Source organism: Perissodus microlepis, chromosome 8 (genome assembly GCF_051167445.1).
Source record: "Perissodus microlepis isolate ML-2025 ecotype Zambia chromosome 8, ASM5116744v1, whole genome shotgun sequence".
NCBI lineage: Eukaryota > Metazoa > Chordata > Actinopteri > Cichliformes > Cichlidae > Perissodus > Perissodus microlepis.
The window spans coordinates 25,509,512-25,528,393 of NC_140468.1; the positions used below are offsets into that span (position 1 = coordinate 25,509,512).

General features: G+C 43.1%; 1 protein-coding gene across 5 annotated transcripts in view; it reads left to right on the plus strand.

Annotated features, from left to right (window-relative positions):
* LOC146382096 (myosin heavy chain, skeletal muscle) overlaps positions 1 to 14,489 on the plus strand; it is a 47,193-nt gene extending 32,704 nt beyond the window's left edge. For all 5 annotated transcript variants that reach the window (XM_084938391.1, XM_084938390.1, XM_084938394.1 and 2 more), the window contains 17 exons: positions 882 to 938; positions 6,055 to 6,141; positions 6,308 to 6,553; positions 6,664 to 6,781; positions 8,042 to 8,169; positions 9,115 to 9,311; positions 9,418 to 9,550; positions 9,639 to 9,855; positions 9,944 to 10,080; positions 10,174 to 10,277; positions 10,848 to 11,040; positions 11,117 to 11,320; positions 11,403 to 11,528; positions 11,622 to 11,792; positions 12,473 to 12,673; positions 12,763 to 12,909; positions 13,033 to 14,489. In XM_084938391.1, coding sequence (XP_084794517.1) covers positions 882 to 938; positions 6,055 to 6,141; positions 6,308 to 6,553; positions 6,664 to 6,781; positions 8,042 to 8,169; positions 9,115 to 9,311; positions 9,418 to 9,550; positions 9,639 to 9,855; positions 9,944 to 10,080; positions 10,174 to 10,277; positions 10,848 to 11,040; positions 11,117 to 11,320; positions 11,403 to 11,528; positions 11,622 to 11,792; positions 12,473 to 12,673; positions 12,763 to 12,909; positions 13,033 to 13,185 — 2,619 coding nt within the window. In that variant the 3' untranslated portion in view covers positions 13,186 to 14,489. The remainder of the gene's footprint in view (positions 1 to 881; positions 939 to 6,054; positions 6,142 to 6,307; positions 6,554 to 6,663; positions 6,782 to 8,041; positions 8,170 to 9,114; positions 9,312 to 9,417; positions 9,551 to 9,638; positions 9,856 to 9,943; positions 10,081 to 10,173; positions 10,278 to 10,847; positions 11,041 to 11,116; positions 11,321 to 11,402; positions 11,529 to 11,621; positions 11,793 to 12,472; positions 12,674 to 12,762; positions 12,910 to 13,032) is intronic.
* Positions 14,490 to 18,882: the final 4,393 nt, after the last annotated feature.

The window sequence follows — 18,882 nt, forward strand, 5'->3', positions numbered from 1 at the left end:
ATAGTGCTGTTGTTGGTTTGCAAGGAATAAAGAATGTGTTGTGTAAAGGAAGCGGTTGTGCGTATTTAAAGATTTGTGTCATCATTAAAATGTTTTAAAAACCCTTGAATTGAGATGATGAAAGCAAGTTGTCACTTAGAATATGTGCAGTCATTTATTTAAATACTGTATATTCAAGGTAGATGCATAGTTGTAATTCATGCATGTGCATTAAATGGTACATATTAGTCATTCTTCGTGATGATAACATGCTTGCATGAGAAGTAATTCAGCTGCTGTTGAAAAAGGTTACAAACCTGGAAGGAATAAACCTTACAAAATATATAGAAGACACCTGAAAATGATTTTGACTGATAAAATACTGCATGTATTCAGACCTTGATGCATCACTTACTTCAGGCCAGGACCATAAAACCAAGAGCAAAAAAAACCCAAAACAGAACAAAAAGAAAAAACACAACAAAAATTCTTCGAATTTCATGGAAATGGCAGTACTGATGATTTTTGGTCTTGGTAACCGGACATAGCACACCCAGCCTGGGGTCAAAATACAGATAATGACGGTGCCTACAGGACATTCTTGCTCTAAATTGCTACCTGAGGAAAAAAGCCAGAGGCGTGCCAAATCCCTAAAGAAAGTGGAGTGTATGAGAAGGACTCACCACACACACAAGTGCTGCCTTGAAATAGCAAACAGTCTGTGGAGATGACGCCCCGTTTGTTCTCTGTCAAAATTACACATGTACTGTGAAAGCAGAGGAAATATCCTCCCATATTTTATTAGTTCAATGTTCAGGCCTGTGGTACTGAAAGCAAATTAAGTTTTCTTGTTTTGATTTTTTTAAGTATGCACCTTAATCCATTTCAATATCTCTCATTAGGCTCGCATTGAAGAGCTGGAGGAGGAGCTGGAAGCAGAGCGGACCATGAGAGCCAAGGTACTGTATATCTACACACTTATGAGGAACTGTGTGGCTTTGCTCTTTAGTGCACATGAAACAAAGAGCAGTTAAATCTGTCTGTCCTTCTTTGGGGTAGATAAGAGGAAACCAGATAACTTGGTTCTGCTCTAATGTTCAGGCCTGTGGTGCTTAGAGCAGTTTAAAGATTGAAGGGGACGGTAAATGAAGAAGAACAGACAAAAACAGTGCTGATGTGCTGGCAGCTGGTGGGGTACATGTGCTGGTGCTGTGCCTCTGGTCACCCCAAACTATCTGCACCTGTGATAATAAAAAGGGGTTGAAGAGACCTTGTGTTTCTGATTAACATAGAGGGAACCCAGAGGCGTGGAGGGAGCCCCGACGTCCTTTTTCTTACTTTCCCAGATCGTTCTCTGTCTTCACACACCCATATCAGTGCACCTTCTGTAAGCCCTTTGCCTTGCTCCTTCAAGTGGAAGAATAGGGCATTTTTTCCATCCATCTTACATTTGACTGCAATAAAGTGTCCCAGATGACTTCTTTCTAATGCATAATTTTTTCAAAGGAGCATGTCTTTGCCATAAAAAGCTGATACCAAGGTGGCTTTTTAAGTGCTTGCTGTTTCAAACAAGGACTTATAGTATGTGTGTGCTAGCATGACAGAGCCCACTTAAGAGCGTACTGTAGTTACAATAGGAAAAGGCAGAAATGCAAAGGCATATATTTCACTCCAAGTGGTAAATAGAGTGACAGCTGGCCTGAGGGTGTGTTTTTCCCCACTCTGGGTGGTATTCTTAATGGTGCTAGCTGAGACCCCTTCAGCCTCTGAAGCTGCAGAGCAGCAAAGAGGCAGGCAGAGACATGCAAGGTCTTTATCTGTTCCTCCGTCTTCAGAGCAGCTCAAATACAGCATACCTTTGCTGCAGACAGGTTCGCTATTGTTAGGCTCTGCTCCTCGGGTCGCACTGGGGAGATAGAATTATGAGATAGAGGCTGACAGACAGCACTGTTTTTTCTAGGATCCTCTCCCATCTGGAATGCCATGCGGTTTTACACACACACGGTCACACACACACGCTCACACACACTATATAATTGTAAAGTAGCATGTTCTCACACACCCAGGAACACACATAGCATGCATAGCATTCAGTCAGTACACAAACACTTTATCTTTAAACTGGAAATCACACATTCTGCATAGAAACATGAACAACAAAAATTAACTTAAAAGTCAGGTGACTACGTAGAATATGAAAGGGGTTATTTATATAAGCTCTCGGTTATTATCCAGTTTAAACTTAAGGGTTGTCAAATTGTTTAGCTCCTTTGCTTTTTATCTTGGGTTTACTAAGTGAATCCTTAAAGTTTTGATGCAGTCAGGAATTAAAACAGATAAGTATGACCTCACAATTATCTTGCCAAAGACGCAACTTTAAATTGTTTTTCACTGTTTTTGCTTGTGACAGATGCCCAAAGTAGCCAATTCATGGAAACCAAAGAGCTACCAATGTCTTGATAGCTAATATTGCTAATTTATTAGCAATTAAAGTCAAATTTATTCAGTATAATTTTTTTAATATCTGATGCAGATGATGTCCTAATGTGAAAAGTCAAGCTGCTTCACGATTTAGGAGCAGCAAGCTGCAAATGGCACTTGATGCTATGCTTAAAACCCCCAACATTGCCATTCTTTACTAAGTGTAATATTCTGCTCTGGGTACTCGCTAACATTTTTATGAGATTAGATCTGATCAGATCAGAGCCAAAATAATAAATTTGCTTGGTTCTTGTCCCAGATGCTCCCTCGCCCCAGCAGATATTGTGCCTCACCCTATCCATAACATCATCCTCTATCACACCAAACCTCTGCATATCCTCCTTCACTATATCCATATCTCCTTTGGCCAGTATACCCACAATCCCACTCTGCACATCTAAAAACAACCTCAACCTTGTCTCCCTTAACTTTGTCTCCAAACTGCTCAACCTGAGCTGTTCTGACGTACTCATTTCTCATCTTGTTCACTCTCAATGAAATTCTGAACATCTTCAGCTCTGCCTAGCCTCACCCTCTCCAAACATGTCAAACTGTCCATCATAATTGGAACCAAGAAGGAGCTCACCAGATCTTTGATATAATCTTACCTCCATCTTGAACCCATCTTTCACTCCTACCATACATATGTCCTGCACCACCCTAACATACTTCTGTGCCATGCAGTCTCACAGCTCCTCTCTTGGCACCCAATCATATGCTGTCTCAGAATCCACAAAGACAAAGACACCTTCTCAGTACTTCTCCATGAACACTCTGAAAGCAAGCATCACACCTGTAGTGCTCTTTCTGGGCATGAAGCCATACTTCTGACTCACCTCTATTTAAGCTAGGTTCAACAACTCTTTCCCATGGCTTCGTGGTATTTCTCATCAATTCTATCCCTGTGTAGTGACTCCAGCTCTGAACATTACCCTTGTTCTTGACAGACTGGACTGGATGGCTTTCCCTGAGATTTAAAAATTTTATTAATGGCATTTACATATTTGCTGTATAGTGAATGTACTTACACAAGCTTCTGGACAGTCAATAGCTATTGTTTCCTCTTTTTGGGATAGCACATAATACTGCTGCCATGTAACAAAAAGCTTTGTGGTGGCACATTAGAGATCACGAAGGCAAAAGTTTCACACAAACATTTTTAAAAGGCAATTTTTCTACCCTTCAGTTTCAATCAAATCCCAACATTGAACATTACTGACCTTTCTGCATGGATTTTGGATGGATTGTGTACACCAACCTTTGAATTACTTGAAATACCGGACACGTGAACTACAGCCCTGAACTTTTCGAGACATTAGCCAACAGAGGGGTGTGTGAAAATTAAGATCTCTCTCACTTTCTGATCGCACATTGGCCAGCTGTCTTGTACATGTGATATCCAATAGGTGAACAAGTAGACATCATGTGACTGAAATAAAGCAAAGTGGACCGAATGTTACATCTCTGAGAAAAAAAATAAGTCATGCTAAACTGTCACTAGCAGGACTTTCATTGAAATTAACTCATTTTTGTGTTAAATTGGTCCCTGCTTGTAACTTACAGAAGATGATGGACATGATGTATTGTATAAAGACTAACTTTGGACAAAGCATTTGGCTCTTTCAATATATACTTACTTACTATACTATATATACTTCTCTAATATAGAAAAAGCTGAGCAATAAGAGATGTATACAAACCTGTATCTTTTTGGACAATAAGATTAAAACCATTGAAGTAAACATACATTTAGTTTTGTTTCAGGATAGAACATCTCACCAGTCAGGGGTTTAGTATGAATTTGTTTTTGGAGACTGAGTAAATGAACACTAGAAATCACTTATGCAAACACAAATTGGCTGACTGCACAGAGACACACTCCTACTCCTTCATGCTCTTGTGCAAATGAAGATAAATCTCCTATCTCTAACAGAAGGGCACTTTAGGAGCACTGACCTTCCATTAGTATGTGAATGTGAGTGAGTGGTGTCAGGTGGTGCTGATCCGGAGGAGCTGTTGACACAATCAGCAGTGCGAAGGAGTGCGATGAGTGTGCCAAGCGCACAGTGTTAACCCTCGACACAGAGCCAGCGTGTGGACACAAAGGGCTGGGTTCAGGTGTGAGCTGTTTTTTGAAGATTTAGCTGGAGGAGTAGGGGGTGGAAGAGGAGGCCCCCAGTGAGAGTCATCTATTTTCTGGCTGAAGTGTGCTGACGGCCGTGCCTCATTGCTTCCATCAGGGGGGCCCCGAGACTCCGGCTTTTGTGGGTCAGTCTCAACATCTACGGCTGTCGTTAAACTGGCTGTAAAACACGTGTATAAAAAACAAGTGTTTTTAATTACAGAGCACCAGTTGTTGTTTGTGCATATAATGGACCAGTATAATAAACTCATTCCATGTGTGGTGTTCCATGTTTGAGCATGAGATGAGGGCATGTACTGTCAAGTTTTATTACACTGTGTATAAACTGATATATAATCAGTTTTCTTCTACTAGTGGAGCTGGGATTTTGTTTGTAGAAGGTAATCATAGTTAATGATCTTATGTGTCTCATAATGTCAGAACATATCTATTATTAGTACTTTATTTATATTATATCAAAAGCGTTACCAGAAATCTAGAAAAAGTTTGGGTATATATGCTGATACTGCTTCAGTAAGCCACTTAAGTTTTAGGACTTTTTGGTAGTTGTCAATCTATCCATCTGTTTATCTAGTGCTGGGGGCTGCTACCTAAGTAAATAAGCCAAAACTTCCCTGTCCTTAGCCACCATCTTTAGCTTATCCAGGGAGAACCAAGGTATTCCCACGCCAGCCAAGAGATGTAATCTCTCCAGCGTGTCCTGAGTTTGCCCTGAGGCCTTCGCCTGGTGGGTGATGCCTGAACCACCTCAAATAGCTTCTTTCGATGTGGAGGAGTAACGGCTCTACTCAGAGCCCCTCTGAATAACTGAAATCCTCACCCTGTCTGTAAGAGAGACACCAGCCACCTGTCAGAGAAAGCTCATTTCTAGTGCAGGTATCCACAATCTCTAAATCAACAGCTTCACTTTTACGCTTGTCCACATAACTGCAGCTGTGGCCCCAATGCGTCTGTCAGTCTCCCACTCGCTCTTAAACAACGACCTGAGATACTTGAACTCCATCACTTGGAGCAGCAATTTGTCCCTGACCCAGAGAGGACGCTACAACCTTTTCCAGCTGAGGACAGAGGCCTCAGACATAGAGATGCTGATTCTCATTCATTTCATTTCAATTTTCGACAGCTGGTATTAGTAGATATAATGAGAAAGGAGTCACTGGTAGTGAAAGGAGTCACTGGGAGGTAACTGTAGAGTTTCTCTGGTTTGAATCCTTTAGCTTCCTTTTGCCCATTATTGTTGCTTTATTACTGATGAGTGATTCAAACAAAAACATAGTAAGAAGAAGGGTGAATCATAGTGAGGTAAAGAGCCAAAGTATAAAGAGTATAAAGGGTTTCAGATCCCATAATGATGGACAGATAGCTCACAGCACTTTTACCCAGAAATCTTTGCATTATATTGCATAATTTTGTTGTCCGTTATCATTCTTTAACTGTTGTGTTTATGGCAGGTGGAGAAGCAGAGAGCTGATCTCACCAGAGAACTGGATGATCTCACAGATCGCCTTGAAGAAGCAGGAGGAGTCACCGCCTCACAGGTAAACTACCAGCACACAAACACTGTCGAGCTGCATACTTCTGGACTACATAATTTCCCTCATAAATAATCCCAGATTGTACAGCTAAATGCTAGTACACGAAGAAGATTTCCAGGGCACTGCCTGGAAAATCTAACTTAAATTACTTCCTGTGTGTGTCGAACAGATGGAGGTGAACAAGAAGCGAGATGCAGAGCTGCAGCGCCTGAGACGAGACTTGGAGGAGTCCTCTGCCCAGTCTGAAGCTCTGGCTGTGTCTCTGAGGAAGCGGCACAGCGACACCGTCACAGAGCTCACAGATCAGTGTGAAGCTCTGCAGAGGACCAGAGCCAAACTGGATAAGGAGAAGCAGAACCTGAGGATGGAGGTGGATGACCTAGCTGCTTCACTGGACAGTTTACAGAAGGCCAAGGTCAGGATCTGAGATCACATGGACCTTATCTGTATTTTGAACAAGACAGCAACGTCACAGACTTTTGTGATGAGCGTGACCTAATGTGCTGTGATGTTACTGTGCCCCAGGTATCCTCTGACAGCCAGATGAAGAAGCTGGAGGAGCAGCTGTCTGAGGCCAACAGGAGAGGAGACGACCTGCAGAGGACGCTCACTGAGCTCAGCGTGGCCAAGAACAGGCTCACAGGTAAAACATTGTTACACCTGTGGGACATGAGCAATTACAGAAAGTCATTCAGAAATCCCATTGTCCCATCCTGTCAGTGGCTGTGGCTCAGGCGTTAGAGCAGATCAGCTACTGACTGGAAGGTTAGTGGTTCGATCCCAGTCTGCATGCCTAATGTCCTTGAGCAAGGTACAAACCCCAAGTTGCTCTCTGATGTGTCCATCGGAGTGTGAATGTTAGTTAAATTGCACTTGAGTGTAGAAGGAAGTGAATGTGGTATGTTGTATAGAGTCCTTTGAGTACTCCGGGAGAGTAGGAAAAAGCAGTCCAGTTACAATTTTTCTTAATCAGTTTCTTTCTGTCTTACAAGTAGGCAAAGCTTGATGCATATACTTTAAGGTTAAAGTGATCTTCTCCGGGATGTTACATGTAGCCTTAATTCACTAAAACTGGCTCCCAGTAGATATTGTGCATGTAAAAATAATATATTTTGATGACAACTAGTTAACAATTGACACAAAAGACGGTGGTGGTATGAACTCATATTTCGTATTCATATTTTAAGAATAAAAAAGATCCGTTGTTGGAAAAAAGACTGTCAGTAATTTCTAAAAAAAAATTTGAGTAATTCTTTCTTTTATATTTTGCCAACGACAAACCTGACTGACTAAGCCCTCCTGATCACTTGTCCTCAGGAGATTTGGGAAAAGATCTAAAAAGCAAACTATTTGGGCAGAAAACTAATGTGTTGTTAGGATAAGGTCAAGTATGCATACGTACATTTTAATTACATTAAGTTTACCAAAGCAGGAAGGAAGGTCAATCAAAATTAGAGCAAATCCCAAATGAGAGTAAAGCACCAGAAAAACTGCAGATGTGTCCTCTAATGCAACACGATCACATCTTTCATTTAAGACTCTGAGGACCTTGTCTCCAGGTTATCTAGTGAAAATGTCTCCAAGAAGTCTCGCAGAGACACTGACATGGTGTCTATTTGACACAGCATTTTATGCTACACTAAGACATTACACAGCTCTTTTTGCATTTCTCCCATGTGAGCTCATAATAATATGAAATATTTTGTTTCAACCACTGAAATAAAATAAATGTAACTTACTGGAAGATGTGTCTTTGCTTTGCCACCACGTTGCTATTCTATATGAACGTCTTAAATTGCATCTGCCTTTTGTAGCTAAATAATCACATTGTTTGTGTATGGTGCCGGAATTCTGCTGCATGCTACAGTGCATCATTAACCGGTGCTCCTGTGTGTCCTATCAGCTGATAATGCTGACGTGAGTCGACAGATGGAGGAGGCAGAGACCAGAGTGAGCCAGCTGACCCGATCCAAGACTCTCCTCCAGTCACAAGTGGAGGAGCTGAAGAAACAGCTTGATGAGGAGGTCAAGGTCTGTGTTTTGAACATAAAGCAAAAACACATACTTTTTGTCTGTTTTGCAGTTTAAAGTAGGCTTATTCAATAGAGTTAGTTACACAAACTTAGTATTTAAAACTTTTCTACTATTATAGCGTGTTCTGTGAATGTGGTTACCTTTGTGAGGCTATTAGACTGATTGTTTTTGGTAAGATTTGGGAGAGAGTCTGGAGAGGTGGAGATGTGCACTGGAGAGAAAGTCAGAAGAAGCAAGACAGAATCTATGTGCAGGCGAATGAGAGCGAGGCAGGTGGGATGCTGGAGACACAAGTGGAGAGGTATTGTAGGTGGATGATTTTAAACACCTCGGGTCAACCATCCAAAGTAACAGGCAAGTGCACCTCTACTGTGCACAGGAGAGGTGAAGAAGAAACTGCAGACAGGATGAAGCAGGTGGAAATGAGTGTCAAGGTTGATTAATGGACAATCTTCGGATTTAGTCGGTCTGGTGAAAGGTAATGGGAAATTGTGAGTGTGAGCCTCCTAGTCTAAGAAGAGTATTATGCATGCAATAACAGATGATCAGAATCAGAATCACCTTTATTCGGCTAAGTTTGTGTACACAAACAAGGAATTTGACACCGGTACACTTTACTCTCAGCATATGAAATGTTTCAAATATGCAATTTTAAATATGCAGTATATAGACATACAAATAGTGAGTGTAATCAAGAAGAGACAAAAAGATGGGCAGTATGAGTGAAGACTAACCGACACCTCGATGTCCCAAACGGATGTGTCATTTTATCAAAGCTTTGTACGTTAGTTCAGCTTTTATATTGTGCTTGTTCTCCAAACAGGTTAAAAAACCTTTTAACAACCATGAGTGAAGTGAGTCAGTGTGTTAGCACAGATTTTTGTGTTACATTTCTGGGCTTTACACTGTGCTCAAAGTGTGTCTCTTCGCTGGTGTTGCCAGTGCAAGCAGGGGGTCAGCAGCACTCTGAGCTCAGTGCGGCAGGAGTGCGAGGTGCTGAGGGAGCAGCTGGAGGAGGAGCAGGAGAGCAAGCAGGAGATGCAGCGCCTCGTCTCCAAACTCAACAGTGAAGTGACGCACTGGAGGACCAAACACGAGGCCGACACCATCCAGCACGCAGACGAGCTAGAGGAGACCAAGTACGTGGTGTTGATACTGGCAGCTATCATCTTCATCTGACGAGATGTGATGCCTTGAATAGAGCCTGTAATGTGTCTCAGAAGTCCAATCATACGTGTGTCACAGGAAGAAGCTGGCAAGCAGGCTTCAGGAGGCTGAGGAGGCCGTGGAGGCCACCCAGGCAAAATGTTCCTCACTGGAGAAAACCAAGCAGAGGCTGCAGGGAGAGGTGGAAGAGCTCTGTATGGACCTGGAGAAGGTAGACAGAGCAGCTCGTTATATACTCATTTATTTGATGCCTTGCCATAAAGCTTTGGCGTTATAGCAGTGTATGGTCCCTGCCTTAGGCCAGCAGCTGTGGGCAGGCTCTGGATAAGAAGCAGAGGGTCCTGGAAAAGCAGCTTGGAGACTGGAAAGAGAAGTGTGAGGAGCTGGTGGCCGAGGTAGAGGGCTGCCAGAAGGAGAGCAGGCAACACGCCAGCGAGCTCTTCAAACTCAAGACGGCTCATGAAGAGACTCTGGAGCAGCTAGAGGCTCTGCGCAGGGAGAACAAGGCCTACCAGGGTATGACGGCGCACATGTGAGGGCTGAAATGAACATACAGCTGCCTGTCTTAGATTGCCTCATATGCAACTTCTTCTTTGTCCCACAGAGGAGGTAGCAGACCTGACAGAGCAGCTGTCCGATGGAGGCAAGAGCGTGCATGAGCTCCAGAAAGCAAAAAAGAAAATTGAGATGGAGAAAGAAGAGCTCCAGGCCTCGCTGGAGGAATCTGAGGCCGCACTGGAGGTGAGTGCTTTATCAAGTCTAGATTTGCTCCAATATTTGAAGCTTGTTGTTTGTAAATTGTGCATTTCTTCTTCATTCCTCCCGTTTTGCCAGGCTGAGGAGACCAAAGTGCTGAGGCTGCAGCTCGAGTTGTCTCAGGCGAAAGCAGACCTGGAGCGCCGACTACAGGAGAAGGAGGAAGAGGCGGAGGCTGCGAGGTACCTCAGCTTCCTTTCATCCTTCATGTTTCTCTGCATTCTGTTTTTCTCCACCATAATGTCTCTTTTTAAAGTTTGCAGATAATACACAGTTACACATGACACTGGAACAGGGTTTAGTCTATTTAAACTTTGGGTAACTTTCCCCCTTGATGTGGTTCGTTTGTGCAGAAGTGAACATGGTAATTGCACTCTAGTGCAAACCAAATAAGCCACACTGAGACCCTTTGAAAGAGGTGCTCGTGGTCTAGTCCAGCCAAATCTAGAGCAGCTGGTTTTTGGTAAGAGCCTTGATCCAGCCCAACTACCAGGTATATGCTCCAAGTCTAAGTGGCTAACTCTGATGAGCATAATCATTAGCTTCTTAATTTGTTTACTTAAGCATCTAAATCTAGAACAGAACCTTTTCTCAACGTTTTTATGAAAGCTAAAGATTCATGAACACAGAGGAGAATGAACAGAACCCTTAAGTGGCCATTAGAGCTCATTTTTGGCACTTATATGCCATCTTTATTTTGCTGTTTATCTAAGACAATGTTTTTCATCTTGTTCCCTCATGCCCAACGTTAGAAAAAGCCACCAGAGGGCGTTAGAATCCCTGCAGGCCAGTCTGGATGTAGAGGTGAAAGGGAAGTCGGAGGCACTGAAACTGAAGAAGAAACTGGAGGCTGACATCAATGAGCTGGAACTGCAGGTGGACCTGCTCACCAAGAGCAACACAGAGCTCAGCAAAAACAGCAAGAAGATGCAGCAACAGATCAAGGTCTGCTCACAATATTCGGCAAGTACAGTAAGTGTTTTCTACACCACCCTGCTCACAGAGCAAGTGTCTGTCACAGGAGCTGCAGGTTCAGCTGGAGGAGGAAGTGAGGAGCCACGAGGAGTGCAGGGAGGAGCAGGTGGCCATGGAGCGACGCTGCTCTCTGCTGGTCAGCGAGGGTGAGGGGACCCACGTGGCCCTGGAGAGCGCCGAGAGGGCCCGAAAGGCTCTGGAGATAGAACTGCAAGAGTCCGGGGAGAAATACAGCGATCTCAACAACCAGGTATTACACAGTGCCTCCGCTTCTGTTTCACTCATTCTAACCGGACCCACATACACTCACAGACTTCCTGATGTGTGTCCAGTTGCAGTCGGCTCTCAGCGGGAGGAGGAAGCTGGAGGTGGATCTCCAGACTGTGCAGCAGGAGCACGAGGAGCTCCAGGCCGAGATGAGAGGATGCACAGACAAAGCTAAGAAGGCCACCTGTGAGGTAAAACACATCAGATGACTCCATGTCGAAGCACGCAGCAGATTAATACAGACGAGGTCGGTAACGCTGGAAACGGATGTTCTGTTCTGTCAGCTTGCACGAGTTGGGGAGGAGCTGCGTCTAGAGCAGGAGCACACGCTCCACCTGGAGAGAGTGAAGAAAGGACTGGAAGCCCAGATCAAAGAGATGAGCAGCAGACTGGAGGAAGCTGAGCAGATGGCTCTGAAAGGAGGAAAGAAGATCATCCAGAAGCTGGAGGGAAAGGTACACACAAACATGTCAGAATGCCTGAACTGTTTCGCTTCTTTTTAGCCTCACAATGTTGGAGCTGTGAAGCAACTGCTCTGGGATATGTACAGTTACTTTAGCTAGTGTGGTCACGAGTATCCCTGCTGTAAGTGTCTGCACAGAAGAAGTACTTACCTGTTATACTTATAAAATAATTCAGTGTAAAGTCAATTAATAATCAATACTGCTGTAGTTTAAATTTCTTCCAGAAGAAAATCTTGCTACAGGGCAGGCTTCATGAAAATGCTGCCTCCTGGAACTTATTTGAACCGTTACCCTAAAGTACATAAAACATAAAAAGTCAGACCTGCAAGAAAATCCTCCTAAAAGTGATGTTTCTAAACCATTCTTTATTTTTACAATATAATAAGATGATATAAAAACTAATTAGAGGATTAAGGATTTATATTTACATGCTAGTGGCTAGCCATTTGCACATGCCTTTGCATGTAGCACATTGGCATCTGCAGAAATATGACAAAACAAAGTTATGAGCTGTATGTTATTGAGTATTGGTTGTCTGGCCTGCAGCACATTTCTGCTTTTATGGAACTTTTGACAAATAGCAAATTGTAACAGAGTGTGTCTTCACTAAACACTCAGTGGATAAATATGAAGCCTTCCTGCACACAATAGTAGATACTCTTTGCATGCAGGTGAAGGAGCTGGAGCTGGAGCTGGACTCTGAACAAAAGCGGCACGCTGAGACAGTTAAGACGCTGCGGAAGAACGAGCGTCGGCTGAAGGAACTGCTGTTCCAGTCGGAGGAGGACCAGAAGAACCAGCAGAGGATGCAGGAGCTGGTGGAGAGGCTGCAAAACAAGATGAAGGCCTACAAGAGACAAGTAGAGGAGGCCGTACGTCACCTCATCCTCTTACTCTGAACACGTTTCCCAGCATGGTGTTTGTGGGCTTTTTAAAATAACTCACACTGCTGTCACTTCAGGAGGAACAAGCTAACATGAACCTGGCAAAGTACAGGAAGACCGTGCACGAGCTGGATGATGCCGAAGAGAGGGCGGACATTGCTGAATCAGCGCTCACCAAGATTAGGACCAAGAACAGAGGAAGCTTCGGCAAGGGATACTCCTCCGTAAGTATTCTCTGGAACAGTATATTATCAGGTGTATTACACGGTTTATTAAATAATAACTCCATGTTAGCCTCTTCTACTAAGTACTTGTTCTGACTCTAAGGCCTGTGTCTGTTCTAACAGGGTTACAGCACTCCGTACCCAGGCCGAGTCCGGTCACCCAGTTCAGTGGGCTCGGAAGGCGGAGGAGAGAAGATCCTCAACGATGACGAGGAGTCAGTCAGCTCCCTCATCCCAGCCTATCTCAACTCCCTCAAGAAGCTCATGATTGATTAGGAGCATGGCTTCAATTTCACCATCATCCCCCAGAAGTGAAGCATGGTACAGTATGAAGTTTGAAACATCCAAAAGGTTCCATGGGTGGAACCTGACTTTTTTTTGTGTATGCTGTACATTCCTGTTGAGTTTTCTACAATGTACTTGTGGCTTCCTCTCTGAGTGAAAGGTCATAGCCCTGACACATTCCAGCTTTATATCCCCTTTTTATCCATTTATACTGTAACATTACTAATAAATGTATTTCTAAGTGTTCCAAATTTCCAAATATCTAAAGAACAATCCTCAGGCTGATTCTCAGTCTGGAACACACCATTTTATATGAGATATTGTATTTGTTTAATACATAAAAAGCCAGACAAGACAAAGCATCAATAGTTACAAAATAAAGCTGGCACCCAGAAACTGCAGTTCCTCTAATGGCCACATTAGGCTGTTCAAAAAGCAAGTCAATCCACTACAGACTTCCAAATCAAAATGTGCAACTTTACTGTACTGACATATATACAGGGTGGCTGAGGCTATTCCAGACATTTGTGCTTTAGCAGATATCCTTCTCTTTCTGTAAACATGCAGAGTTTATGGATCCAGCTTGCTAATCAAGCCTGCTAGCATTAGTATTTACACTTCCTGATTTCTTCGATTTTCAAATATTTGTCACACACTCATGTTTCAGATCAAACACAAGTGGACAAAAGTAACTGAAGTAAACAGAAAATACAGTTTTTACATGATGATTTCATTTATTAAGGAAAAAAGTAAACAAAAGCACCGGGGGCTACTTGAGATGGAGCGTTTTTCATACATTTCCAGGAAGGATGTTGTTCCTCTTAGTAAATAAGCTCATTATTTAAAATCTGCATTTTGTATTTATTCCGGCTCTATTTTTCCAATGTGATCATCAGGAATCAGGAAACTACTGTTTGTAGTCAAGATTTCCTTCATTTAAGCAAATCCGTGACAACCTTTAAGATAAATAAAGTTCAAACTGGCTGCAGTATTTATTAAACCATACATGCGAGAGGCTACAGGGAAGTTTTTGAGTCCGTACATAAGTGGTGACTTCAATATAAAACACTTTTTTTCATGATTATAAATGACTTCAGTCACTATCATAAAGTGTTGCTGGGTTGCTGTCAGCACATGGAGTAGTTTAGGCCATTAATGTCAGTGTATTTTCAGATTTCAAATGCATCTGTCTGAACTTTTCACTGACTAAACCTGTAACAAGACCTGACCAAATATGCTGTCGAATGTAAAAATATGTTTTTTAAGGAAATAAAATACCTTTTTTTCCCCATTAACTCTGTTTTCCTGCTTTTTTTCTTCATTTTTTGAAAACAAACAAACCACAAAGCAACGCATTGAGACATGAAATACGTATTTCCATTTTATTAATGAAAAATGACAACTTTTAGCTGTTAATGTACAAAAACATCTCATTTGTCTCTTTTTAGTAGCCAAGCAGTACTAAGCAGCAATACTGGAAAAGAACATTTGGTATGGCAGTTAGCTTCTGCAGTACGGTTACCAAATCCAACTGACGCAAATGATACATATTCCAAAACTATCACCACCGAAGCACTTCAACCTTACAGTACCATCTAAATGCAAAACATGTTGCAGCAGCACAGAGACTTTGAAGCTCAAGGGAGAGCCTTTTTTTAGATACCTGCAGATAAGAGAATATATCAGGAAATACGTACAGGGCTTTGAGAGTCTCAGCATTTCCAGTTTCGACAAGTGTCTCCATCACATCTGATCTTAAGTTCAATTCACAAACCAGAAACAAATCATATAAATAATATATATGTAGTGGCACACGTGGGTATCTGAAGTCATTTCCGGTGCTGTGGTTAAAAAAACGTTAGCTCCACCGTGAGAAAAACGCGTTATTTTCATCTGCATTTCAAAGAGCTGAACAGCTGCGCTGAATGACAGAAATGACAAAGTATTTTAAAAATCCACACGGCTGAAAACTTTCACGTATAGCTCGCTTTAACGTGACCACTCTGCTAGCCGAGTGAAGCTACACGCACATTTACGTTCCCGTCGCTTACCCGCCATCACGGACAGCCTGGTGACAGCACAAACTATAACGGAAGGGTTTTAAAAGTATTCCGTGTCGGTGACAGCAGTGGACGTGCAGGCTCCACGTGATCTCTCCCCGCGTTTCACATGTTTGTGTGACGCTGTTGCTAGGCATTCTTTTTAGAGGTGGGCGGGGCTTATAGGCATACTTCAAAGCGACTAAATACCGTCACGTCACAGGACGCATATCATTAAATAGGGGTTCTGCTACCAGGTACTGACATTCAGTTGAGTCCATGCATCGGAACCAGACACACGAGGTAAGAGAAAACACTAACACTAAAATGTATTCGGATGACATTAACGAAGCCACTGTGGGTCCCCTCGTAGATGGCTTTTTTGATAAACTAAACATGTCGCAGGTGCGATCCATGCTGGTTGGTCGCCCAGATGACTGCACTGTCCAGCTAATGTATCACATGGCTGCTCAGATGGTGCAGCTCTGCTCGGACTCTGCCTCAGCAGTACTGCTGAAAAATTGTGTCCCACAAGAGCGATGCATCCACAGCCTCTTCAGAGAACTGGAGGGGCGCATCAGCTCGATTGCTTCCTCTCTCACCTCGGAGTCAGATCACGGAGCCAGTGAAGGCTTCATAAAAGAACTGATCTGGGTGTTGTTAGGGAGATTTGCACACTGCACATGCACCCAGTCAGACAGCCAGCAGGAAAATCAGAAAGTCCCACAGACAGAACAACCAGAGAAAGATCTGGAGTCCTCGCTGTCTGTGGAACCTTCACAAATGGCAAACACAGAAGGCTCAGAGGCTGAAAAAGCAGCCGTGGCTTCTGAGGAGCAGAAACCCTCCTCAGAGGCTGAAAAAGCAGCCGTGGCTTCTGAGGAGCAGAAACCCTCCTCAGAGGCTGAAAAAGCAGCCGTGGCTTCTGAGGAGCAGAAACCCTCTGCGTCACCTCGAGGTGAAGCAGAGGGAAAAGGGCTCGTAAGCGCGCTCCTTCAGGCTGTCCTTTCCCGGGCTGCAAAAAAATCCAAAGCCTGCCCATCAGACTCCCTCCACCAGCACCTTTTAGATCAAATCTGCTCTGAAATAAAAACAGCAGATTTAACTTTATCACCAAAGGCCCTACAAGATCTTGCAAAGGTCATTTTCAAAGACTTTTGCAAGGAATCGGTCTCCAAACCAAAATACATCTTAACTCTATTGCAATTAGGAGAGCCAACAATTAACAAACTTTTCATCTCCGTCTTTAAGAAACACTTTGTAGCGTCCACACAGAAACTTGAGCCAGAGTCTTCTGAAATCAAAGCTCAGAAGCAGCTTTCAGTTGAAGTCTGTGTGGAAGAACTTGTCAGGCGTGCTTTCAAAAAGGCACGCGTTCTGTGTACAGATGACACAGTTTATGATATTACGAATCGTTTGTTCAAGAAAATCTGGGCTGATGTCCGACATATCGATTTTCAGCCCTCCTCGAAGTCTTTCAGAACCTTACACAAGGTCATTTACAAATCTCTCCTTAAAGAGTATAAGGACCCCGAGTGTGTCACGATTCTCTTTAACCTCGACCATGAAGTAGGTGAGCAAAGAATCATCGAAACCTTTAAAGAACATCTGATATCGGCAGCGTTGCCAGCAGGTCGCATCAGAAGGTTCTTCTCATTTCTGGGCCGGAAATTAGACATCACCCGCAGACAGTCGCGGGTGTTTCCCCTGTAAAAACAACAACAATTTGACATCGGCTGGCATCAAAGTGACTCTTAAATTGGCTAACAACAAACAATTCAAACAAGCCAATTTATTTAACATCCAATCGAGTCATTTTAAACACCCCTGGACCGGTTGCGGCAGATGACCGTCCCTCACTGAGCCTGGTTCTGCCGGAAGTTTCTCCCCGTTAAAAGGGAGTTTTTCTTCCCCACTGTCGCCAAGTGCTTGCTCAGAGGGAATTGTCCGATTATTGGGGTCTTGTTTCTAGTCAGTAAATTACTGACTAGAACACTCTAAATTATTGAACAAAAATCAGAAAATCTAATAAAATTCTAAAAGAAAAATCACACTCTGATTTCTGCTTGTTTTCACTGTCTGTTGGACGTGTGTGTGTGTGTGTGTGTGTGTATTCAGCTTTGACTGAACGTGTGTTGAGTAGTTGTCATTCAATCCAAACTGTTTTAGGTAGAAAATGCCGAGAACATCCTGTTGTGATATTTATTAGTGAGATTTCATCCATACAAAGTCGTACATTTACAAGAAAACATACATAAAGAGGTGCGCATAAGTGGAACAAACAGTCAACAGAATACATGAGATACACTTTCCTGTTTCAGCAGCCAAAACATTAAGCACAAAATTAATAGAAATAACCTCATTTAATAAAATGGATTGGAATGAGGTCTTTACAAAAAACAAAAGGATATAAGTTTTAAGCTCAGGGGCCAGTCTGTGGAAAAAGAAATCCCCGAAAAGAGAAAACATCACACACAGTCTGAAGAAGCTGTGACCGCCGAGGAACAGAAACCTTCTGTGTCACCTCAAGTTTGGAGAAAGCACAAGAAGAGACACAGTCGTTCACTCTGCTGCAGCTTAAAACATTAAAATGTATTTGGACAATATTAACGCAGCCACTGTGGGTCCCCTCGTAGATGGCTTTTTTGATCAACTAAACATGTCGCAGGTGCGATCCATGCTGGCTGGTCGCCCAGATGACTGCATTGTCCAGCTAATGTCTCACATGGCTGCTCAGATGGTGCAGCTCTGCGCGGACTCTGCCACAGCAGTACTGCTGAAAAACTGTATCCCACAAGAGCGATGCATCCACAGCCTCTTCAGAGAACTGGAGGGGCGCATCGGCTCGATTGCTTCCTCTCTCACCCCGGAGTCAGATCACGGAGCCAGTGAAGGCTTCATAAAAGAACTTATCCAGGTGTTGTTAGGGAGATTTGCACACTGCACATGCACCCAGTCAGACAGCCAGCAGGAAAATCAGCAGGTCTCACAGACAGAACAACCAGAGAAAGATCTGGAGTCCTCGCTGTCTGTGGAACCTTCACAAATGGCAAACACAGAAGCCTCAGAGGTAGAACCAGAGGCTGAAAAAGCAGCCGTGGCTTCTGAGGAGCAGAAACCCTCTGCGTCACCTCGAGGTGAAGCAGAGGGAAAAGGGCTCGTAAGCACGCTCCTTCAGGCTGTCCTTTCCCAGGCTGCAAAAAAATCCAAAGCCTGCCCATCAGACTCCCTCCACCAGCGCCTTTTAGATCAAATCTGCTCTGAAATAAAAAACAGCAGATTTGACTTTATCACCAAAGGCCCTACAAGATCTTGCAAAGGTCATTTTCAAAGACTTTTGTAAGGAAACGGTCTCCAAACCACAAAACATCTTAACTCTATTGAAATTAGGAGAGCCAACAGTGGACAAACTTTTCATCTCCATATTTAAGAAACACTTTGTAGCGTCCACACAGAAACTTGAGCTAGAGTCTTCTGAAATCAAAGCTCAGAAGCAGCTTTCAGTTGAAGTCTGTGTGGAAGAACTTGTCAGGCGTGCTTTCAAAAAGGCACGCGTTCTGTGTACAGATGACACAGTTTATGAAATTAAGAAACGTTTGTTGAAGAAAATCTAGGCACACACATTATATATATATATATATATATATAT